We start from the raw sequence: 26,453 nt of genomic DNA on the forward strand, positions 1-26,453 counted from the left end.
GAATATTAATGCAGCGGATCACTCTGCAACAACATAGTTACCGGTATGTCTGATCAAACCGATGCAAAACAAACACAAAATAAACAAAGATTTATTCAAGGACTGCACTACCTATACATTATTTTTTCTGTATTTCCAATGTGGTTATAAATATAGGATTGTTAATAATTCAATACTGGCAGTCTATTCAATGTAGTGAATGGTGTTTCTTCAATAGCTCAATAAGGCTATATGGCTAAATCCTCCATATAATAAAAATGTGTAACAAAAAGCATGAAAAGCACAATATTGTGTCTTTCTTTATCACTTTCTTACTTTATATTTTATCTCATATGTTTAAAATCCATCCGGAAATGTTTGGAAACAAGTGACACCATAGTGATTCCATTGAATGAAACAAACTGTCCCAAGACCAGTGGTTCCCAACCTTTTTGTCTTGCTTGGATATTTCTTTTATATTTCCAGTACCTCCTATGGTGAAATTGCTGCCAAATATTTAGGAATATTCCCTACTACTAAAAACATGTACAATAGGCTAGCTGTGAAGCAGAGGTGCTAACCACTGCGCTACCGTGCCGCCCATTTGGCCCTTTAACGAACTTTCACATTTTTGGAAAAACAACAATGTGTTCTGTGCAAAACAAGCCTAAAATGCTGTCAAGTCCATTCATTTTCACAATATAATGTGTCATTATCAATTAAGTAATCAATTTCAACTTTTTGAAGCAGAACTAAGTAACTCATGCCCCTAGAGGCCATAAGCGCCACTGCAGGTGTTGTAGCATGTTGCGTTGTTTTACTCATTAATTGTCCGTGAGAGTAAATGCGCTGACAGAAAAGATAAAGGGAGAGAGGGATATTGTACATCCAATTACACAATGGAGATTATTTTTTTCACTCAAACTTGGCTGTAAATACCATAGATATCATATAATAAGGCGGAGTCACTTCTAGTATAACCAGCGGCCATCTTGCCAGTTCTGCACGGACACAAATCTTACCTGAAATCTTGACGGATTTACAAAGTTTGGTTTCTTACAAACGTTATAAACGTGGCTATAATTCTAAAAGCTGGAACATGTTGATTATGTTCATGTTCATGTTCAAATCGGTAGAAAATTGAGCAAGTTATGGTTATTTAAAAGTACATTCACCATAAAACACAATGTTACGAGTGAAGGAGCTCCCTGTGGCAAGATGGCCGCCGAGTACGGACGTCGCCCTCCATTGGTCAGCAGTGCGTAGGAGACGTTTTGACACATTTATTATATGATGTCTATTGTAAATACTGCTCAAGTGCTAAACCGCTAGCCTGTTAGCTTCTTCTTCGTGATTCCATTAGTGTGTATTGCGCCTCCAGGTCAAAGTAGGGAAAGTTGCAAACATGGTTTTCTGGCCAGAGACACCAGGGGGGAGATAAAAGATCCCCCGATCATTCCATCAACACTTGTATTACCCCCAGAGGGACTACGAAAGGATTTATTAAGGTAAACAAGTTACTTAATTAGTTTAAATCTGAAATGGGTCAAAGTGCAACATGCTTGTGTAAACCCCCAGAAGTTGCCCTAGACCACAGTCCACACAGCTGACTTCATGTCTCTGAGAGTGTGACATGCTCACAGTCCTCCACCTCACACAATCAGCACAAAATAAACATATTATGCAGGTTGTAACTCTCAGACGTTAAGCAGAAATGGTGCCTGATGGGAGACCATGATGGGACACCAGGCGCTTGGGTGAGGAGTGTGCGAGTGAGTGATTGGTGGTGCTTGGTTCAGATGTAGCAGCTGCGCTTTTGTCAGTCTAGCTCAAGGGCAGCTTCAGCTTACCAACACTGAGCATGAGGTGAAGGAAAAAGCCAAATGAATAAATAAAGTCCCCTGCGAAGCGTTACACAAACAGGAGTCTTTTACCCTGCCCCCCTTTTCAGTTCAGCAAAGTCATTCATATATTTCTATGAGCGTGTAAGTCTATTAGCGACAAGGTGGCCACAAAGCTCCTATTTGTAACTCTTGTCCGGAAAGCTGCAATTGATTTCCTTTCCAAAAAACAACAACCTTTAATTAATCTACGTGTTTATTGAAGAGAAACGGAGAAGAAAAATGGAGCAGTGACATTTCTCAACAAAGTGACTCTTCCTGCAGACATTGACTGAGGTGTCTAGCTCGCAGACAAACTCAAAATGCTGTCCTCTGTCGATAAAAAGACATGATAATCAACGGTCGGCAACAAAAGAAGGAAATGTCAGAGCTACAAGCGCTTATTTAGAGAGCCTTACTTCTTTACTTGGATATGCTGATCCTATGAAAAGATTATATGCAATGCAAAATGTATTTTAATGAGATATACGTAGGTGTAAGAAGATCCAAAAGCAATGTATGGCGTGTCTTCTTCGGGTTAATAGGATTAGCCTTTTCACATGAAGAGAAACTCCACTTACTTTGCCGTCATGAAAGAACCAAGCATTGCAGAACAAATTCTGTTTTATATTTCATGTGAACCTGGGAAAGACATTAACAATTTACTATTTTTGTTTCCTCCTTCGGGTTGAATGCAGATGCTTGAGGACAAACTCATCATGTTAACTCCATCATGATTGGCTCTTTGGGTAAACGATGTTGCAACAATAATTTTCAAGTAAACAGAAAGCAAACACATTAAGACGCCTTGTTTGCTTGACTCACTGTTGACTTCAAGCCGTTTCATGTAGCAAGTTGCCGCCTGTTAAAATGCATCTTTAAACGTGGTAAGCCTAATTACTTTAAAAAGTATCTGATTTTTTAAAATGTTGCATTATTGAGACTGACATTCAGTATCGAGCAAAATGCACATATTTTTAAGCTTAACGTTCCCTCGTCAAAAACATAAGTGGAGTTGTATTTCATTCATGTATGCTTGAGTAATCCTTTTACTATGGTTGAGTTTTCCTACTACTAAAATCACAGCCTGTTCTGTATTTTCTGAAATGTACACTATCTCTCAAACGTTTGGAGTCACTTAAAGCAATACTAGGTAACTTGTGTACCTTAATACATCCTTTCCGCAGTCCCTCTGGGGGTAATACAAGTGTTAGTGGGATGATTAGGAGGGTCTTTCATCTCCTCCTGGTGTCTCTGGCCAGAAAACCACAATTGCAACTTGACTGCCACCGGACCGGAGCCACCCATACACACTAATGGAATCACGACGAAGAAGCTAACAGGCAAAGGGGCAAAGCTAACTGCGGGCTAGCTTCACTTTAAACAGCATTTACAGCCAAGTTTGAGTGATTTTTTTTTTTTCCATTGTGTAACTGGATGTACAATATCTCTCTCTCCCTTCGTCTTTTCTGTCAGCGTAGTATTTACTCTCACGGACAATTAATAAGTTAAAAAATCACAACATGCTACGACACCTGCAGTTGCGCTTATTTCCTCTAGGGGCAAGAGTTACTTAGTACTGCGTAAAAATGTCCTTATTTTTTTTTAAAAAGCACTCCTTTTTTCAATAATGATAACCTTAAACAATCAGAAACGCAGTCTATTTTGATGGCACACCTACATAGGTGCAGAGGCACAAATCTAGCAATCGCTCTAGTGTCTAATGGTACATTGTGTTAGCTTATCGTGTTAGAGAGTAATTGATGATTCGAAACCCTCGTGCTATTATGCTAGCACTGCTGAAAACTATTGTGCTGATGAGAGAAGAAGAAGAAGAACTGGCCTGGGTGACCCCAAACTTTTGAACGGTATTGTATGTGTAATAGATAGACCCTGGAACTGCCCTTCACATTGCTTTTTTTTCTTTTATACATTTTTAAATATTCATTTAATTTTGTGTAACAAGGGCAGAGGAGAAAAGAAAAGATCCTTGCAAGGAGAAAGAAGAAAGATTACAATTTGAGCATCAAAGTGCTGTGATACTGTGGTCTCCGATACAGTACAAGCGAATCACAACAAAGGCGTATTACGATATATTACAAAATCATATTTGTTTCAACCCGAACACATACCATTCTCATTTCTAAAGCCCAGGAAGCATCACCGGAGAAGTTCTGCATTCAGACTGCTATTATTACAGCACCATGGATTTGTTAGTATGACATTAGATTGACGTCTTCCCCATGTACAGCGTCTTTAAGTGTCCAAAAAATCGCTATACAAGTTTGATGTATTTTCATTGTTGTTATTATTGTAACAGTTGTGGCTTATTTCTTGTTAAACCATGGCTAACTCCCCCATCATTTTAATTTAAACATTACAATGTCAAACATCAAAGCTTAGGTGCCCAACAGCAGGTTTGTTAGCCATTTTCTAGACAATTCAATTCTCCCGTGGGTTAACTGAGGCGGTCCTTCTTGGGGGACACACTCTCAAATCCCCCGCCTGTTTCCATGGCGATATCGAGTGTCACCGGATTATCAGCTGATGAGCAACAAAACACAGGAAGAGATTTCACGTAATAATGGGCACTGCTGATCCTGTCATGGAGACTGCGAGGAGAAGAGGGCGCTTTGAAAGACCACTAGACCACGGTAACCAACTGGAAACGCACAGCGAAGGAGGAGACAATCAATCTTTCCCTTTTTGCCAAAGGAGAGAGTCCCGAGCCTGAGTGAACAATTAGTGCAAGAGCTCCGTTATAGACCACAGCCGCTGTCAGTGTCATTTTTCATATCCTGAGTTTCCCCTTCAGTGAATAAATTGTCCTCTTGACAGTGGGATTTCTCTAATAGACAAGAAGCAATTGGTTGGATGCTGTTTTTGGTCAAAGAAATTCAATTTATCCAGAAAGTTCTCCTTAAAAGGGTCAACACAGTCAAGCATCTGCTTCTAACTCTATCCTCTGCATAATTTCAGCTAACTTGCTTTTTCCCCAACAACATCACAAAATCTCCACTTTGATCATCAACAGATATTAACACAACTCTGCTGTGATTATACTCATTCCGAGTCTTACTCAACCTCATCACAATAATCAGCCTCTTTATTGTTTTTAGCATAATTTCCACTCCCTGGCCATATTGGTGGTTTAAGTGAAAATTATGCATGTGCCAGATGTCAGATACTATGGTTGGTCTAAAATTCGAATATATTTGACGCATAATAGTGCAGTCATACTTATTATAGCCACAAACTAGACAGCTTTGAGTCTGAAAACATCCATTTCAGTGAGATATGAGCCAGAGTCTTTGTTTGCTCTTGTCCAATCTGAAGTTTTTAGGGCGCCCTCCACAGCAGCAGCAACAGTGAGATGCGGGCTCTGAAATATTTATGTTGACACCTTTACAACTGGTGTCAGTGAATGACACATTAAGCATTAATGCAGCAAACAAATAGTGGTCCACGGCTCTGTGTCAGACACTGAAGGACGGCGTTTTGCAGCAGAGGTCCCAGGAGAAGCGAGGATTACCCCGCTGTGTGCCCAGACATGTGTCCACATAAAAGAGGCGCATTCAGAGGCGCAAAGGCTTTGTCATTACACCAATAATGACCACAGACGACTTTAGCTCACAAGACTGATTACTCCATTATATGGAGTCATGTCTGTCAGCCTAGGACAACCCAAGGATGTGCCAAACCAATAGATGCAAACAATTTAAACTTACTTGCAGCCTACTATTAAAGCAGCTCTACTACTTGCACCTTATTTGAGGCAAGACACAGCAACTGAGAACATGCTGTGAGAACTAGATGTTTACACTATATAAAAAGATACATGTGTTTTTTTCCTCACTGTCTGACATGAAACCTTTTACTTTTTTAGGTCAATTACAATTTTCAAAAATATTTAAATTAGCTAATGTCAGAAGAATGCCATGTTTACATATTTTTAACATATATATTTTTGTTACTTCCTACAAAGTCAGACGTTTACATACACTGAGATTACTATATATTTAGGAAAGCCCTATGTCATGTCCTTGGAAGCACAAGTCTGGTTCATCCTTGAGTTACAATTATACGCAAGTACAAAAAAGATGGAAATGTCCAGCCATCATAGATGAACATGCTGTGGTCAGAAAGGTGATTATAAACCCAAGAACAACAATAAGAGTTTGTCATTATCCACAGTGAAACAAGTATTGTATCGACATGGGCTGAAAGGGTACTCTGCCACGAAGAAGCCCTTACTCCAAAAGAAACATCAAAAAGACAGATTGGAGTTTGCAAATGCACACAAGGAAATGTATGGGCAGAGCTGAACAGGCATGGGCACGCAAGGTGGCCTACAAATTTGTCTCAGTTACACCAGTTCTGTTCAGGGGAAAGGACCAAAATTAAATGTGGAAGGAAATCCAAAATGTCTGACCCAAGTTATTCAGTTTAAAGGCAAGGCTACCAAATATTAATGAAATGTATGTAAACTTTTGACTTTGTAAAAGTAATAAAAATAGTGTAGAAAATTCTATCTCTCATTCTTTTGGCATTTAGCAAATAGAAATAATATTTAAAATTCTAATTGACCAAAAAAAGTAAAAGTGAATTCTGGGTTCATGTTAGACACTGAGGAAAAAAATACACATGTGTCTTTTTATAAACATCTGGTTCCCACTGAACATGTCAAGCAGTGGTCACTTATTTGATTTTTTTTTCTTTTCATACAAACCTTCCGTGTCTCGCCTCGAAAAACATCTTCCATACACATACAGATTGACTCCATCACGTACCACTCCTGTCTGTTATGTTCGGACAACCCAAGGACGTGCTAAACAAAGAGTGAAGGTGAAGCGCATGCACACATCGCGCCGGATCAGGGAGTAAACACACCTGGTATCAAAGGGCACCTCTCCGGGGAGCGTGTGCGTGGCGCTCTTCCCCAGGAGGAAGCGGATGCGGCGGTAGAAGCTGTGTGTGGGGCCGGTGGGGGGCAGGGGGCTCTGCTGCAGCAGGGACAGCGGGTCAGACGAGCCGTGACACAGCGGGTCCGAACCACAACTCAACTGTTCGCAGCAGTCCGGGTCCACGCAGTCCACCAGGCCATCTGCAAAAGACGGGACCTCACATTAAAGATCTACCAAGGAAATAACAGGCCATTTTAGATGCATGGTCAATGGTGTGTGAAAGGAATGTCACAAGCAAAATGTTATTTTAAACGTTTTGTATAGTTTTGTTTTTTTGTTTTTAATCGTCTCACTTGCTGATAGATGTTTTGGAAAGAATGAAATGAATACAAAAATGTCTGAAATTCTTAAGTCATTTACACCAGATGTGGCACTCAAAGCATGCTGCTTCGGCCCATGAGATAGTGCTTGGATTTGTAAGGAGCATACTTTCATTTGTGCACTGAACAGACTGACAATAGTTACTAGAGACATCAAAACAGTGTGAGCTTCGCAAAAGCGTTTGCCCACCAATATATTTCCATTTGGGCTCTCCTTGGAAAAGAGGCACACCCGACTAACATGGTTACATTTTAAAGCAGATCATTGATTTAACCTCGCCCCATTGGTGTGTTGAAACTTTAAATCCTTCACAGTAATATTTGTCTGTTTGTATATGCATGGATCAATGGTGGCCTCTATGGGGTGCTCCAGGACAAATAGTTTTTTAGCTTTCTAATAATAATAATGCATTGGTTTTATATAGCGCTTTACATTGCACTATTCATTCACTCCATACTCGGTGGTGGTAAGCTACTATTGTAGCCACAGCTGCCCTGGGGTAGACTGACGGAAGCGAGGCAACCAGTCTGCGCCATCGGCCCCTCCGACCACCACCACTCACTCACTCACGCATTACATTCGCTAGGCTTCCTGGTGTTCCCAAACGGTCTCACATCCAAGCACCGACCAGGCCCTTCCCTGCTTAACTTCCAAGGTCTGACGGGATTGGGCATAGCAGGCGGTATGGCCACAAACATTTCTGGTAGGTTTTCACTGCTGATGGATCTGTCTCCATGGTTACGTATACACTCCACCCAGAGAACCTACCAAAAACCCTGAAAAAAATGAAATAAAATGGAGCATCTTAAAGGACACTGGGATGGAAAGCAAAGGCACCAAGCTAACAACCCATACAGCCACCGGGTCACTGAAAGGACACATACTAATATTAACTGTTTATGCCACATAAAAAGTTGCTTAATGCACCTTTAAAATACAGAACTTGTGCTGCACAATTGCATGGTGCATCACAAACGCTGGATGCTGTGCAGGCTGAAAAAGCAAGTTGAGGGTGACTCCCAGCTCTGACAATTTGCTCAATGTGTCTCCCTGCCTCTCCCTCTGTTCACCCCCTATTCAGGTGAAGTGTAAAGCCTAATAAAACCTACAAGTCAAACCAAAACTCGCTGAGAGGAGAGAGCCGTCACAGAAAGAACATTAAGCTAAATTCTCCTGCATTTACCAAACATAACAGTAACGTCATAAATAGTGCTGCACAAATCAGCCGTGGACTACAGTAAAGTTGATTTAAACGCCAGAAAGCTTTCTATCCATCACACAGACAACATAAACCAGAGCAGACTTTAAAAGTGCTCTTCAGATCATTCGAGTACAAGCTGTCCGTAAAATATAGAGACTTTAAAGCTAATTTGGAGAATTTATTTTGCACCATTCGCAACACATGACAAGATGGGACTGCGGTGGTGGGAAAGTCTTTCAAGGCTGAGCTACGGCTCTGTATATCTGCTGCAAAGAGACAAGGAGAAAATAACCTCAAACCGACCAAGCGGCAGAAATGAATTTTACCCCCAGTAACTGGCGGCTGATAACTCCCGTATGGATCTAATTTTTGCGACAATAATGGACGGCGCATTTATTATCATTATCGCAATTATCAGTCGAATAGGATTCATCAGGAGTCATCAGCGGGCAATTATCCCATCCATTTTAGATGTTAATCAAAGCCGAGTCAGTCACAATATCAAGTGTGTGTCTGGAGATGGTCAGTGCAAACAAAGAGAGCCCTACGCGGATGAGGAAAACAGGATGACCGCTGACAAAGGAACAGGTCACTAAAGGCGCACCCTATTGTCCCGCCGGAGATTCATCCTCTACTTTCCATATAGAAACGAATATGTTCATTTTCTACATTTTTTACCAAGAGGTTTATTATATAGGGAAGTTTAAAGTGAAGGTGATCAAACCCTTTGGTCAAAGAGCAGCGGTAAAAGATAATTTTTTGCTCAAAGTTTCAATAGCTTGTCTGGATAGAAAGTACTATTCCAATGTTTGTTTCATATTGTGCAGCAGGTTAGAAAAAACTGCGTTAATGACTCTGCTGCTGAGCCACTTTTGAACGCGCCACTCGTTTTTTCCACATGAGTAAACACTCGGTGAATTGCCCCCCCCCATGGCATTTAAATTAGGGCAGCGCAATATATCACCGAATCATCGTAATTGTAAGGTGATGCAATATGAAGAGAAGAAGAAAGAAGACTCGGTACAGTGTCACAAAATGACAGAGGTTCCATCCCAGGCTAAGACAACGACACTTAAAGCAACTTAAAAAAAAAAACTGCAGAAACTTTGTCATGAAGCTTTTGTATAATCTGGACCTACCTTCAGCACTTCATGCATTGCCTCATCCTCACTAATCAACCAATCATAGCCACATCTCAAGCCGCACCTTCACTGCAGCCAATCACCGCAGTTGCACATTCCTGCTTCAGCCACTCTTTTCCCACAATCCCCTTCTGAAGCTTCCTCGTCCATTCCTCGGCCATTTCCCAGATGTGCTGCGACCCTCCTCCGCCCCTCCTCCGCCTGGCCTCTCCTAGGCTCTGCTCGTCGATATCATCTGGCCGCCCTGGGTCTTATCCTCTCCCACCATAAGTGTCCAGACTCCGGGGGGGAAGACACCGTCCATCATTTATCATTGCCTTGTATTTCATATCATTAATTGAGTCGTCTGCCAAGGTCTGAGCGTCAATCATGATTCATGTCCAATAAAACGCTCCTAACGTCTGTTTCTGTGAGTATCTTCAGGCGGACTCAGTTATAACTTTACTAATTTAGTACAATATTGGTCCTGAATTGTCTTGACACTATTTGCTATTTTGTAATGGACAGTGTTGAAATGCTTTTGTAAAATAGAGTGTTACAAAATCCTTGTTTTTTGTTTTTTTTGCAACATGCCACACAGTAATGAAATACATTTATATGTATATTTATTTCTCAGATGCCGAGCTATTAACTAAAAACAAACAAACAACACGCTGATATTTATAGCCTAATGTTTTGTGTGATCTGTGCAGCTTCAAAGCCATGAGTGTAAAATGCAGCTGTACATGCCATTTGCGCGTTCCATTTCATGCCTGTTTCTGAAAAGCCAGGAAACACCGCTGACATTTAAATGCGGACCACAGACCCGAGGAGCTAAAGGCCAGCCATATCCTATTATAACCTGCCCATTGCTTTGCGCTACCTTTTGCAGCGGGCAATCATTTCCATAAGAATCACCCCCTTCAACATAATGGCACAGCAATAATTGAATTTCTAATTTCGCCATCATTAAAGGCAAATTGAATGTGTTTGAACAATGTTATTTTTTCCATTTGTATGACACAGTGAAGCGGATGCATAGGCTGCTATTAACATGCACCGTGCATGTGTGTATGTATATCGGGAAATAAGGCCACTTTTGCCAAACAATATAGATCCGTCGGACCCATTCAGACAGTAATTGAAACTCCCTTCAAAGACCTCCTTTTTATTCTGATTACTGGTGATAGCATTTTTTTTTCCTTTTTTTTTTTTCTATCTGGGTCCTATCTTCAGAGACAAAGAAAATGGCTGGGGAAGAGTGATATGCGAGCTACAGTATATCTGCCAATTAGAGAGGACATGCGCTCAGGCCTGATTGAAAATGAAAAGCAGGTAGCAGATAAGAAGAGTGGGGACGGTGAAGCTGTGTCACAACAGATTTCACTGCTTTAATTATTTCCATACAAGTAAAGAGACATCACTTTAGTCTATGTTCAAATGTGTGTATGCAGTGTGGATTCTAAGATGCCCAAAAAGAGTTTGTACTATTCAAATTAGTAATCATTTTCAACTCAAGTTTCACTAAACTAAACTATCTAGTGGAGGAGAAAGAGCTAACTTAACATTTTTATCATTGATGGCTATTTCCTAGAGCGGTTCTGGTCTAATCTGGATATGTACTAGCAGGTGGTGTGCCCTTTCATGAAAGTTGCTTTGTTGCTTAAGGCAGCCCTGGTGAAAGGGGCCATGTGGGCTGTCGAGTTCCGAGTTTCTTTCAATGTGTTGTCTTTTATTTTAACTGGTCCCTATGTGCAGCTTCATAGTAACTTTTCCTTTTCTGAGTCAACCTTTGCCCAATTATTGCAATTTTTTTTTAAAATAAGTGAATCATTTATAAGCAAAAAAGAAGCTCTGACCATCAATTTGTTTTAGGTCTTAATGACAACCACCTAGAACCCTTTTCCTACCCTTAACCAATCTTGTATGGACACAGACGGCATCTCGTCATAGAAGGGGGCGTGGCTTCGCCGATGGGGAAAATAGAATCTTTAGAGAAACATATTTTCCACTCTTTTTAGCCATTTTCTGGTGGAATGTGAACTTATTTATCACACATAAATTAAGTCAAGTGTAAATCGGGCCCATATGGATGTTTTCTCACGGCAGTTGTAGCTAGCGCTAACGAACTGTTAGCATTAGCCCGATGCTAACATGAAGCATCAAGTTAGCATTCTCCGTTATTTATGTATTTATGGGCTGTTGAACCACTTTGCTCCTTTAACATTTCTTTGTATCTTTATTTAGTCGAAAAACATATTAATATTTCAGTGAGTTTTTGAATAATTAGAGAAAGTTTAGATTTTTATCCAAATTGTTTTCCCCTTAACTGTTTTCACATGACCATGACCATATATGGGTGATTCCAGAGATGCCGTCTGTATCTATTGTGCTATTTTACATATTACATATATTTCACATACTAATATGTGACTTTACTTTATTTATTTGAAGAGGACACTTAGTATAGTAACATCTTGTAACTGTGCCAAATTTAGCCATATGCCTATTTATTTCTATAGTCCTCATACATTTAATTCAACAACAATGAAAATAGTACAAACATTTGCATAAAAAATATATACACTATCTAGAACCACCCATTTACTTTGGTGTAGTTATTATAAAGGTTTAATTCAAGCCCGTTATTTTCTATAAATAAAAATTATAAAGAGAAACTAATCTAAAAAGTCAAATTCTTTGATCCTCTGCCTGGGCCTTGGTCCAAAAATACACCCTCCCATATGGCAGCCAATAACAACTTTTGTTCTCACTAATGCTCTCTCAAACTCCAAACACAAGCCTGCTACGGTAACATCATTAAGCCTTCAGATTCCATAAATCTCCTCCAAAAGCACGTCATAAAATCCTTTTTGGCAGTACTTTGTGACAAGGAAAGTGACCTTTGTTTGTAAAAACTGAAAACTTACATCCCCGCTTTGAACCACAATGAAAAGCGGTTGGATTCCCATTTGTAAACTGCATTGAGAGAAACTGAAGTAGCGACGAAAACGTCTCAATGGGCTGGTGCTGGGTCAGCGCAGCGTGGCACTTTGTTGTTTATTCTTATCCGTAAAGCCACAAATGAACACACATTATTAATAAAACAATAAAGGGTGAATACAGGATACTTTTTACTCGGTTGCCAGGTTGCAGGCGTACCCCCCCTGATTTTCGCGCACATTGTTTTCTTTCTTTTCTTTGTGGTGGCGAGCCTGTAATCCGCACAAGAACCTGTAATTTCATGTTGGGAGCAGCCATCTATGCCGACTTTTCAAGTGTTGGCCCTACTCTGCCAGGACAGCTTTGGTAAACAATGTGCACTGGGAAAAAAAAAAAAAAAAAAAAAAGTTACATGCTGCTTTTACACCTGCTCTCAAATACAACAAAAAAAAGTCTGACACAAAAAGAGGTCTGAGCATTTTCGATTGAGGTGTGCGGCTATTCAAATGTCACTCAACGCGAAAAGTAGAGCGCGGCAGCAAAAAAACGGGGAAACAAAATGTACCACTTTGTTATGATGGATGTGCTTTACATAATGGGTATTTCGTGGCGTTTCAAAGTTGCAGGTACATTTTCACATGGACTGACAGTGCATTATAGTAATGAACCTCCTGTTGATGGGCCTGATTCGTGTTTTGATGAGCTGGAAGCTGCCTGCGCACGTCACCTGTCAGAGAACGTCTTCAAAGGAGCTCAAACGTGTTCTGCTTGGTTTGCTGTACTTAGAGTTGTGAAGTTTCCTCTGCCTGCCTTTTATCCCCGCAGGTGTTATGCATATGAGGCATTTAGCTGTGATAAGACGAAAAGCAGACACTCGCACAAAGGCCCACAGATACATATTCAGAGTGAGAATGACCAGCAGGACTCTACAGGGGTCTCAGCAGGATGGGGACAACACACCGGGATGAAGAGGAGGAACAATGGAGGGGGTTTGTGTTGTTGGCGGGAGGAACAGGGGGAGACGTAATGGGACGAAATGGACAATCTGCCAGAGCTACAGAAAAGAGAGAGTAAAAAGAGAATGAAAATGATAGATGATGCTCGAATGTCACCTCCGTCGTTGTCTGTTCCATCACTGCAGTCAGTTTCCATGACAACGCTGCATCCCGGCCCGCTCCATCCGGCCTGGCACACGCAGCGCCAGCCGCTCTGCTCCAGGGTACAGCGCCCGTGTCCGCTGCACAGCCCGGGACAGCCGTCTGAAACAGGTACCACAGTCAGCACAGGGCTATACGCACAAGGCCAGGTTTAAATCTGAAATAATCACCTTTCACAACAACGTCCAGGTCATGGGTGACTGCAGACAGGGAGAAAAGTGAGTCAGCGAGGGATTATTTCTTCTCATCAGAATCAGACACACTCACCGATGTTACAGTGCTCCCCCTCCCAGCCCGGCTGGCACACGCACGTCCCGTCGTGGCACTGGCCGTGCTCCTCGCAGCGCGGGTGGCAAGCTCTCTGGTCACACGCTGCGCCCACCCAGCCCTCCTCACACTGGCACTGGCCTTGGGAGCACACGCCATGGCTGCCACATGGCACAGGGCACAACTCTGCGAACAGGTGGGTGGGATAGTGCGTGAGAAAGGAGCAGAGCAGATGGGGACATTGAGCTTTGGAGAAAAGCAGAGGTAAAAGATGCACAGGGGACACCGCGAGTGAAAAGTATCTGAATTGGGGGCGAGCCATCGGTTATAAGTGAGAGGGGAATAAAATAGCGATGGAAGCGGATAACCTCAGAGACAAAAAGTCTTCTTCTCACAATACATAATCTTCTCACCTCTAATAGGCGAGCTCCCAGAAGAGGAGAGAGAGTGAACAGACTCATAATAACAGCTAAATGATTTGTATTTGCACCACAGATTTAAACTGCAGGGATCTGATCCCACTCTATTATTTCTTCTTGACATTTTGATCAGATTTGGGAGGTATGTTAACACCCATGATCTCTTTTTGGCTCAATCCATTTCAATCTGTTTCCCCCTCTGTTCACTGTTCTCATGTAAAACCGTTATAAAACCCTCTTTTTTTTTCCCTTTTCGTCTGTCCTTTTTTGCACTCATCCTTTGCATCCTTTCGCACAAGCAAAGCCTCATCCATCAGTAAAGAGAGCAAACTGCTGGAGGCACTCACAGACTACTTATCCGGCCGCAGTAAAAAGTTATTTCAATTTAAATATACATAGCACGGAGAGGGAGGAAAAGTGGATTAAAGCCGGAGAGTTTTTCGGCTCTCCATTAGAATTGCATTAGTTTAGCTATGCTTCAACAGGAGCAGGACATAAAATGGCCTGGTCTTTTTGATTAAAAGCCCAGCAGGTAAAGGCAACACTCTACGCTGTGTCATTATCGGGGCCCGTATCACTGTAATAAGGCATGAACACACCTGAGAGCCCCACTAATGCTGACCGCCTCCAAATCATCGGCTTGCACTTTGCATGGTAGAGCGGATCTGGCCGAAACCAGTATTTAAGCATTATGGCGACATCACTGATAATGGCTATTTTCCTTCCTGTCAGGGCACACAGCAAGGACAAGGACGCCATGTACTCAGAAAGAGCCACTTGACACTTTTAAATTGCTATCCTCGTGCTGTATATATGTTCATAATAAAGTGACTAACACACTACCTTCTAGTCACTAAAACCGCAATTCGAACAAGTGCCGAGCTTGGTGCATTGAAATAATATTGTGTAAGATTTATAGCAACACTAATATGCTACATACACTTAGAGACGGATGTAATGGAGCTTTTAAATGCCAGGCAAAATGTTCCTGTGTGTAGCTGGTTCTTGAAAAAGCTTGCAGCAAAGCCAGTCCTCTTTCTTTTTTTTTTCTCCCCCCCTCCACTCAATTGCCTTTTCTTTTCCCATTTTCGCTCAGGGGCATGTTGTGCACGTGTCATGTATGTGCTTCTTTATATGCCTTATAGTATGAATGCGCAGAGAGCGACAGAGGCAGATAAGATGGGAGAGAGAGGATGCAGCCTGGAGGGGAGGCAGGCGGGTTGGGGGGGGGGCGGGAGTGGAGCGAGCGGGAGCGCTGCCGCTGTCGTCACTAAGTCATGAGGGGAAATCTCATTTACAGGCAGCATGAAAAGTGCACAAACACACAGTCATTTCCTAGAGTGGCCCGGGTCCACGCTTCTCTCATGTCTATCAAATCCCCAGAAAATAGTATCTGGCAGCTGCATGCACACTACAAGCGCACTGGCACAGGCAGTCGTGTGCAATTTGCCGCGTTTTTCACTCATTTCCATGTTCGGACATAAATCATCTCGCAGGTATGGGGCAGTTGATATTGCTTTTCTTTTATTATTGTCCCCGCTTACCACCGGACAATATTTTTGCAATCCATCAAAGTGTGCATATGAAAGTCTGCGTAATCCAATGAGGATAGCTCTGAGAATTAAAGGGAATGGAGCAGTTTAGCAACCCAAAGCATAGGGCTCTCTATATTTATTTGTTTGTTTTTTATTTGGATCTCCATTAGCTGCCATTATCTTGACAGCTACTCATCCTGGGATCCTTTATACAATTCACATTTTCACAAAAAATAATTGCAATACATTTAGAGCTGACACAAATTCTCATTCATAAGAACAAAACCAATACATTATGATTCTACATTGCATAGATTCTTACAAAAGTGCCTTAAAAGTAGCTTTCGCAAAAGCTTTGGTTACGGCGAGTTGGACAATTGAGAGTGATCAGGCTTAAAAATATAGCAAAACATGTTCACAAACACCTTTTGTACCATAAAAAAGTGTTTTCTTATTGTAAAGAAGTAGTTGGTTACGTATTTATAAAATATAATGTCATTTTATTGTGTTTTAAATGCTTTTTATTGCATGTTTTATTGTGTTTTGGCGTCTGGTGTTGCTGTGAAGCACATTGAGTTTTACATGTACATGAAATGTGCCATACAAATAAACTTGCCTTGCCTATTTAACATGTTTTCTCATATGGGGACACCGAATGTACATGAAATACCCTACATTTAAAAGGAACAGGCCACCGTTTTTCCATATTGAGATATGTCCTTACCTCAGCCCGTGGCAGAGCTTGGTCGCTTGTAGCTTCACCCCGTTTGGGGCCATAGGAAAACATTGGGAGAGGCCAAATGCGAACAACATCTTTGGTCTTTTTGCGTGACTCAGGGCACACAGTTCTTTCATACTGTGATATGTTCTTACCTGAGCTTAGACAAGTTGATACACACCCGTATTGTCTTGCCCGTGGAAGAGTGTGGTCGCTGCTAACTTCACCCCCTTTTGGGGCCATAGGAATACATTGGGAGAGGCTAAATGCTAACAACATCTTTGGTTGTTTTGCCTGACTGAGCGCTCGCACACAGACCAGATTGGTATGTATCAACTCGTCTAAGCTCAGGTAAGAACATATCTCAGTAAGGGAAAAACGGTGGCCTGTTCCTTTAAGCATATTTACATACTTCAAACCCACTCAATTTTACCTATAGTATATCCACCATTTGCAAGTTGGCCTTTCTTATGCCTATCAGCACACTTGCACTAGTAGCAGTTCAGGTACAATGTTTTCCTTCCACTTATTTCCTCACATGGACATAGGTCGCACTGGAGGTCTTACCGGTGAAGCAGTCGGGCCCAGTCCAGTTGGGTTGGCAGGCGCAGGAGTCGGTCTCGGGCAGATAGGTGCCATGTCCCGAGCACTGGTCCTGACAGGCGGGCAGCGGGTCATCACAGTTCACTCCGGCCCATCCCGCCTGGCACACGCACTCGCCCCGCACGCACACGCCATGACTGCTGCACTGGGGGTCAATGCAGTCCACTGGGGGAGAGAGCGTAAGAGACACATACACATTAATATTAAGATAGAGCGACAAATAGCTATTTAGAAGATGTTCATTATATAGAACAGACATTTCAAGATCTGAAGTATTTTCTGTTAAAGCAACACTGTGCATCACTTGATCTAAAATAGAAAAAAATCCAAGCATGACATACTGTAACATTTCTGCTCATTGATCATACTGTGAAACATGAATTACTATGGTAATTTATTAATTTCGGTGCTTTCTTTTAACATATTAAATTTTTTGTGAGTTACATGGAATGAAATGTTTTGACTGAAAAGCAAAATGTTATATTACACCTTCCAATACAGTTGCTAATGAATTCTGTGTTGTTGGCAGAGAAAAAAAACACACTTTCCTCTGTAATATGATGATTTTAACAGTTGTCATGCTGCAATAATTATTTCAACCTGAAAAGACTCACGAGACAGAAAATGCATTAGAACGTTTTATTGAACATGCAATCATTGGGGCTCAGACCCCGGCGGAAGCTCTCGAACAGCATGAGCTGCTGGCATTGGACGCTTGCCAGTATCTTCCCCCGGAGCCTGGACACTGGTGGTGGTAGAAGAGACCTGGGGTGGCCTGTCGATGGTTGAGGAGAGGCCAGGCGGAGAAGGGGTGGAGGAGGGTCGTAGCACGGCTGGGAAACTCTTGAGTGATTGACCAGGGGGCTTAAGAAGGGGAGCCTGAGCGACGAGTGGCTGGAGCAGAGACGAATGCCGCGGCTATTGGCTGACTTGTAGGTGCGGCTTGAGCTGGGTCTGTGATTGGATAATTGAAGAGCTGCCGGTGATGAGATGAATGAATGCGGCTGGTATGTCTTCCAGGTTGAATTTGCGCCTAAGCTTCATTTCTTTTTTATTCTAGAAAGTGTTGATGTCCTACTGTCATGGAGAAATGAGACCTGTATTCCTATATCAATTCATTTTGGTATTGTACCTCTGCATTGATATTCATTACATGTTTTCCAATTTAAATAAATATCCCTGTAGGGAAAAGACACTTGATGAGTAAGGACTGTTCTTTTTAGCACTTCATGTTGCTTCAGGGTTTAGGCAAAAGCTAATTTAATGCTTTTGTAAAAGCCTGTTCACTACATTTTAATGCCACAAACGCAGACAAAAATCGAAGCAGATTTAATGTCTTAACAATTGCACAACATTTCATCAAACAGAAGAAAGATAATTGGACAAAACAGGAATTTTTTAAGCCAAAAAGAAATGTGGTCAAAACTGCAACTGAATATGTTTTAGACTGCAGCATATTATTGTTATTTGAATTGTTTACCAATGTCTTAATTTTCCAAGAATTTTGGATTTAAAGGAATAGGCCACCGTTTTTACATACTAAGATATGTTCTTACCTCACTTTAGACGTGTTAATATATCCCCGTCTGGTCTTTGTCCGTGCGCTCTGCCAGGCAAACGGAGCACATACGCAGCCTCTCCCACATGTCACATAGCTCCGAAAAAGCTCACGATAGAAGCTACCAAGCTCTTCCACGTGTTCCCTATTTAAATAAAGTTACGTGAAGTGTTTTCATGCGAAGTATATTTACACAGAAATGTAACGTGTCGATTTTATAAGCAAATAAAAAGGGGGACTATATTGTGAGGCGTAATGATACGAGGAGTAAAACGTCCGCGCAGTAACTCCTAAAGACTTCCCCCGCTCATTTCCGTCAATAACCTTTAGGAGTTACTGCGCGGACGTTTTACTCCTCGTATCATTACGCCTCACAATATAGTCCCCCTCTTTATTTGCTTATAAAATCGACATGTTACATTTCTGTGTAAATATACTTCGCATGAAAACACTTCACGTAACTTTATTTAAATAGGGAACACGTGGAAGAGCTTGGTAGCTTCTATCGTGAGCTTTTTCGGAGCTATGTGACATGTGGGAGAGGCTGCGTATGTGCTCCGTTTGGGTGACAGAGCGCACGGACAAAGACCAGACGGGGATATATTAACACGTCTAAAGTGAGGTAAGAACATATTTTAGTATGTAAAAACGGTGGCCTATTCCTTTAATGGTAAATGGTCTCTACATTAGGCACTCAAAGGGCTTTACAGTAAGGAACCAGTCACCCATTCACACTCTCATTCATACACCAATGTACGCAGACACGAGAGATAAGGTGGGTGAAGTGTCTTGCCCAAGGACACAAAGTGGGAACCTTCAGGAGGCGGGATTCAAACCCCTGACCTTCCGATCATGAGACGACCTGCTCTACCATTTCCACCACAATCGCACTCAAAATGCTTTTTAATGACATTGAAGGCCTTGATTTTGTCAATTCATTTAATGACTTTTAGGGCCAGATCTTGTGACTGTCCGTGCAGTCCGTGCGCAACTCTAAACGCAACATAGTACACGCGCGATCTTGCATGTGGCGCAGGTTTTGCTGCGCCACTGGAGAGAGGGTGTTTTTTAAGAAAAAGAGGCCGACTGAGGCGTGGTTCAATACAAGCAGCACTCGCGCTACTCTTCTATGGCAACCTTTACATTATGTTCCTCTTTACATCGCGCTGCCTTGTCTTCCTTAGAATCGACGTCAAATTGAAAACAAAAGCGAAATTGCCTTGAAAAGTCTGTTTGAGCGTAGGTTACGCACGGGTTTACTTTGATACAGTAGATCAACGCGCACACGCCTAACACCAAAACAACAACAGTTTTCCATAAATAAACCACACAGTGCCACAACACTGCATCTAATCTGTGTCAGTCTTTAAGATAAGATAAGATAAGATGGTACTTTATTGATCTCACAGATCTATGAACCACAAGATCTGGCCCTAAATGTTTTTCTGTGGAAGCCCTATGCTTGGAGTGCCCTCTGGAGGCAGCATAAGAAAACACGCTATGAGGTGCTGATATTAGCTAACAGCATGCTGATGACTCAATGGCACAGTGAAATAATGCAGAACTAATTCAAGGGGTCTAGGGAAGACATTGACATAAAATTTAGGAGTAGAAGAAGAAACAACCAAAGTAAACAAGATAACTTACAATACTGGCATGATGTGGAATCTACGTTATGAAATATGAAAAGACTCGATTTTCCTTAAGGATATTTTTACAAAACAACATGTTTGGAATAAAATCAGAGCATGTTTTAGTATTCCGTTGGATGACGAGAAAGAAAGGACGCAGAGGATAAAAAGGAGAGTTAGAGGGTGCAGGGTGCAGTGGGGTGATGCAGAGAGGGGGTGCTGTCTCATTATAATCATCAGCTCAGCGAGTCTGAAAGCAGTGTTCTTTGCATCCCATCCAGGAGTTAACCACCCCAGCCACAATCCCTGTATCGGTTCCACCACATTACACTTCATGGGACACTTAGAGCTAAGCCTTTTGATAAGACCTCGATGTGGATGTGGTTATATGTGTGTGCGCGAATGAGGTCCGCTGTGCCACTGTGTGTAATTACAGCCCTGAGTGGCGTGCCAAAGCTGAGCACAGTTCAGCTCAGCTACCGCTCAAGGTCAAAACACCTGACTGGGTCCCTGCAGACACGGAGAGGGCCGGAGGCGACAGAGCAGCGCAGGGTGGACTTCGGGACAGCTGTGCCATCAGGACACGCTCTGATCCAGGGAGGAACGCGGTCGTTTGAAATATCTCTGTTTGTGTTCGCTAATTTATTGGTTGGTTTTTACAATAAAGCGTGGCAAGTGGGACATCATCAACGCCAAGTTTTTAATTAGACCGTAGGTGCTTGAGATTAGCGAGCGGGCGCTGGAAATCCCGCTTGTTGTTTTGTTTAAATATTTCCACTTAAGAGGGATAAATGCCATGACGTGTAAATTGTATCTTTTTTTTTTTTCCTTTCTATCTTTTCAAGGAGAAATGCTGGCTTTAATTGTGCAGCCATTTAAACCCGCTGTTCCTATCAGAGAAAGCAATTAATCAACAATAATTTTCTGGCTGCAAAATAAATAAATAAAAAATACAATAGAAGCATTGTGTTTTTTGGCAAAAAAGTATTGCAATATCACGCTAATTCGTATTTTCAGCGGTACCCTTAGAGCAGGGGTTCATAACAATGAATTTGATGTATTTTTGATTGAAAGCAGTACATTTTAGTGTAAGCTAAATATCAAAACATACTCTCAAAACAAACCAGATTTTAGATGTTGTGCTCCTGAATTTTTTATTAATACTAGTTATATTGTACAGTGGGGGGGGGTCCTGAGTTGTTGGTCTGGTGAAATTGGAAACTCCTGCCCAATAGCTGGTGTACACTGCGCAATTTTTTTTGTTTTATCGGATTTGCAGATGTCACTCGTGTTCATTGTGTGATGGTTCAAAAAGAGATGTGTTTAGCTGAGGCAGGTGCCGCATGCAAGCGGTGGTAATGTGCAGGGACAGTCCTGTAAAATGCGAAGTCGGATAGACTGTCATTATTCACTCCTCCCCGTTTGACAAAATAACTACGTTCATGGCGGATTTACAGACTCTTCCTCCCCAGCTCTGAGGAAGCTGGGGATTCTAAAAAGGCCATAAGGGCGGGATCTTCACTGTAGACTCGGCCCTTGCGTGACGTGTAGTTCAGTCATAGCCGTGCAGCTCCAATGCAAACAGTTCGGCTCTCATTAGTTTACGAGAGTTCTAAAAATGTTCTTATGAAAACCAGCCCAGTCCCTTTAATTATCCCTAACCCAGCGTTATCACAGGAGCAATATCTAGCTGTAGAAAAAAATAAATAAATAGGGACCTGGCTTTACAATTGTTTAGCACGTGTCTTAAGTCCAGTGCTATGCAATGTAAAACTAGCTTGTTCTGCCGCCGCTAGCGTCGTCGTCGTGAACCTCTGCTACAAGCTCCCATTGAGTCGGACCCGCTCACGCCATAGACCGTTAAAAAGAATAGACGACTCCTGCTCACTCCTTCCCGTTTGCCACAATGACTACAAAGACTCCCCCTCCCCAGCTCTGACAAAGCATAAAAAGGGCATATGGGCGGGATCTTCACTGTAGACCCGGCCCTTGTGTGAAGTGTAGTTTGCACTGCTCCAATGCTAACGGTCTGGCCCTCATTAGTGCGAGATTTCGAAAAAAAAAATCTTACGAAAACCAGCCTGGTATCTTTAATAGTAACTAACCCAGCGTTATCACATGAGGAATATCAAGCTTCAGATATTTCCCAAAAAATTTGGACCAGGCTTTAAAGTTGTTTGTAACGTGTCTAAAGTGCAATGCTTTCCAATGGGGGACTAGCGGCTACAGCAATGGCGGCCCCTATAGTGTTGTTGTCAAAAAGCAGAGGACCCAGTGGACATCGGCTCATGCGTGGCCTCTGACAGAGATCCTGTTTGCAGCGAGAGGATGGCTCACTCTGCGACTACCGTTCCAACATATCAGACACTGCCTGATGTCAGACGCAGCTTCACTTTGGTCGTACAACGGTTGTATTTTAAATCTTTGTCCCTGTCTCACTGTATGATCTACGACCTGCGATCTTGAGATTTACCTCACGACGAGTGATATCATTCGTCGCTAACAGCCAAAATCGCATAGTGTACACCCGGCTTTAGTGCTGATTGATTCACATTAGATCAAACACATTTGGTCTCCGAAAACAAAATAAATACTCCTTAAAAATGTTGTTTTTATGTGCAATAATGCTGCTGCCATGTAAATTATGTGCAAGTGTATGCACAACAGTTACCGTGGCAACTGTGTCCCATCCCTTCATGTCATCCACTTAATGTCGGCCTGTGTGTCCTCACCTAAACCAACGTCGAACTTGTCAAAGTGTATGAGGCTTTTTCTTCAGAACATGTAGTTACAGCGAAAACTGAACGCCATTCAGAGGGAATAGTTTTAGTTTTCAGAGTAGCTGCCTTGCTAACATCTGCCGCTGTGGAGCTAATTAGCCGCTAATAGAGAACACCTGTGCAGCAGACTGATACATGTTAGCGTACTACACCCACACACTGTCAGTCAGACTGCATTACTTAGACACGCATTACCACTTCCATCTGCAAAGAAATGAAGTTTCTCTGCATTTAAAAGGAGTTGAATGGACAAGTGGACTGGAGCTGTGGGGTGCATCGCTAATTAAACTGATTAAAGCTGCATTATGCAACCTTTTATGCAAACAAAACCTTGTGGTGACTCAGTGGCTGTATGAAAGGTCAGCATGGTGCCTTTACTTTAAAATTACGATGGTCTCTATGCTCCAGGATCAATTGTTTCAATCAATTGTCGATTGTTTTGTAGGTTTTCTGGTGAGAATGTACGTCAGCAGTGAAAACCTACCAAACAATTGATCCTGGAGCGTCCTAGATGCCACTGTGATGGAGAGTAAAGGCACCACTGCCACCATACTGACCACTCCTACAGCTGTTGGGTCACTACAAGGCACAAATATCAACTTTTTTTCCACATAAAAAGTTGCATAATGTACCTTTAACCCCTTAACCCCCGGGAAAACCAATTCAAGTTTAACCCCTTAACCCCCGGTCGAACCGATTCCAGTTTAACCCCTTAACCCTCGGTCGAACTGATTCCCGTTAAACTGGAATCGGTTTTCCCGGGGGTTAAGGGGTTAAAGCAGAACAAAGTAACTCATGTCCCTAGAGGCCATAAGCGCTACTGCAGGTGTCATAGCATGTTTACTATTAATTGTCCGTGAGATTAAGTACTATTCTGACAGACAGACAAAGACAAAGGGAGAGAGGGATATTGTACATAGAATTACACAATGTAGATAATTTTGCCCCTTCTTCTTCGTGATTCCATTAGTGTGTATTGGTGGCTTTGACCCAGAGACAAGGAAGTTGCAATTGTGGTTTTCTGGCCAAAGACCACCAGGGGGAGACGAAAGACCCTCCAATCATCCCATTAACACTTGTGGTACCCCCAGAGAGACTACGAAAAGGATTTATTAAGGTAAACAAGTTACTTAGTTCTTCTTTAAGTGGTAGCCTACATTATCCTCTTTTAATCAGGCAAAGGTGTAAGTTCTTTGGCAACTTCCATGTTTTTCTTTATGCCCAAAGTGGAGCATCATGCAGTAATCTGGTACATGAGGGACATACGAGCATGTGTTTGAGGAGACATTGTGTGATGGATACAGTTACACTCACCTTGCTCACAGTTGACCCCCTTGTAGGCGGGACTGCATATGCACATGCCCTGTATGCACGAGCCGTGGTTGGAGCAGGTGGGGTCAATGCACTGCCCCTCCTCTACGTTGCACTCTGCCCCCTTCCATCCGGGCAGGCACACGCAGCGCCCCTTCTCGTACACGCCGTTCCCGCTGCACAGGACCGGGCACGAATCTGAAACGGGACGGGCGCAGATTACACAGGCGGACTGGCTGCTGCTGCAGTACATTAGCCCGAAGGCCGCAGTAACCCACCGTGAGAGGGTCCGCGGCGGGCTCTTATCTACGCACATTCAGCAAATCCTCACGTCCCTCTCTCCACCACCCCCCAATACCTCTCTCCTTCTTTTTATCCCTCACGCTGTTTCAATTTACTCAAGCACCACCTGAGCCCCGGCTACCACGGCAACCCAGGAATTGCAGAAAATCCCCCTCGACGTCACCCCAGCCGCTCCGAACGGTCCGTGAAAACAATCGCGAAAACGGGAGATTAGGGGTGAGAGCGTTAGGGCTTTAAAAAGAATGAAGCGCAAAGCAAGAGCTATCTACATTGAGAGAGCGACGGCGAGGGGGGGGGGGGGGGGTTGGGGTGGGTACGTGTATCGACAACCAGGTACAGGAAAACACATCAATGCGTGGATGATACTAAATGTTATTACATTTCTATTACATGTACAATCCACTTTTGTTTCTGTCTACAACACTATTTCCTGGAGGGGTTGTTGTGCAGATGTAAAACTAGGCCAAACGTTGTTGTCCTTCAGTAGAAGTTCATTCTCTGCATTTGAATCAGTCACCTGTTTTGGGAAATCGAATGTAGTGCCAAGTTGGACCTTATCCTATTTTGAGATTGAATAAGGAAACACACAGACGCATACGTTTTGGAGAGAATGCCGAGTATTGTTTGTGTATAGTGCTGTCTCTTTTGTCTGGGACTGTGGGTGGGAATTCACATTGTGCTAAATTGGGGTTACACAATATATCGGCAAAACATTAGGTGACACAATATCCATATCACAAGAAGTTACAACAGCCTTCCATCGAACTGAGATTTACATGTCTTTTGCGAACACAGCGCAAAACAAAACAGCACCATAACTTGAAAATGTGTAAAAGTACAATCAGTGCCGGCGCTGGCTCCTCTGGGGCCCTAAGCAAAAATCCACATGGGGGCCCTACAGTACGCATCCCATGGTTATTCGACGTAGAGCGAACCCATTTATGGTCAAAAACGGTTCCACTGTGCAGGGCAGAAGTGGAAAATAATGATGTCCCTCTGTGTGAGAACCATTCACCACAAAGCCACAATGAGACTGGGATTTAGGATAACTACTAGTCTATTTCCCAACTTTTTAAAATGGTAAAAAGCAAATGGTCGCATTCTCTCACCTCTGGTCACTGACCCGCAGTTTGGGAACAGCTGATTTAAAACAAACTGACACCTGCACCTGATGGTTATTGCTGTCTGACCACTGAGAATTAGCCTGTGAGTAGCCCAATTTGTTTTAGACTGTGCACATTCAGAGAACCAGAGTTACTGTAAGTAACTGCGCTCATGAGAACCGCGTCGATTCAACCCCCCTTTAAAACAAAACAGGTAGTTTGCGTATAGGAAATAGTGGTCTTTGGCACAGTTTGATGGGCAAGTTGCTTGTGATTTTTTTTTGTTTTAATGGAACATAATGTGTTGAAGAGGTTTTGTAAAATGTGTCAATGTTTTTTTATTGCACTGCTTAAGATGGTTATTCAAGGCCATCTAAATCCAGCGTAGTGTTGTGAATTACCTCATCCAAATAAACAAATAATGAAACAAACTGGCTGTTATTTTGTGTTTTATTGTTCCAGTCAAATCTTTCAATTAGAGTATTTTAAAGCAACATTTTGTGATTTCCTGCTGCATAAAAACTGTAGATTACACTCTACACTCTTGCTTTTTAACGCACTACACTATACAGGGAAAAAAATAGTGGAGATGGGAATGACAATAGGGAAATAACAGGATTAAAAGAGAATCATAATACACATAATATAATATGCCTGTC

General features: G+C 42.4%; 1 protein-coding gene across 1 annotated transcript in view; it reads right to left on the reverse strand.

The window, feature by feature from the left end:
- tenm1 (teneurin transmembrane protein 1) overlaps window positions 1-26,453 on the reverse strand; it is a 464,310-nt gene that overhangs the window by 153,079 nt on the left and 284,778 nt on the right. The window contains exons 10-15 of the mRNA XM_079556162.1: window positions 24,392-24,586; window positions 17,073-17,273; window positions 13,834-14,019; window positions 13,737-13,766; window positions 13,522-13,668; window positions 6,750-6,963 (exon numbers count right to left, since the gene is read on the reverse strand). Coding sequence (XP_079412288.1) covers window positions 6,750-6,963; window positions 13,522-13,668; window positions 13,737-13,766; window positions 13,834-14,019; window positions 17,073-17,273; window positions 24,392-24,586 — 973 coding nt within the window. The remainder of the gene's footprint in view (window positions 1-6,749; window positions 6,964-13,521; window positions 13,669-13,736; window positions 13,767-13,833; window positions 14,020-17,072; window positions 17,274-24,391; window positions 24,587-26,453) is intronic.

Source organism: Gobius niger (genome assembly GCF_951799975.1).
Source record: "Gobius niger genome assembly, chromosome: 5".
NCBI classification, from domain to species: Eukaryota; Metazoa; Chordata; class Actinopteri; order Gobiiformes; family Gobiidae; genus Gobius; species Gobius niger.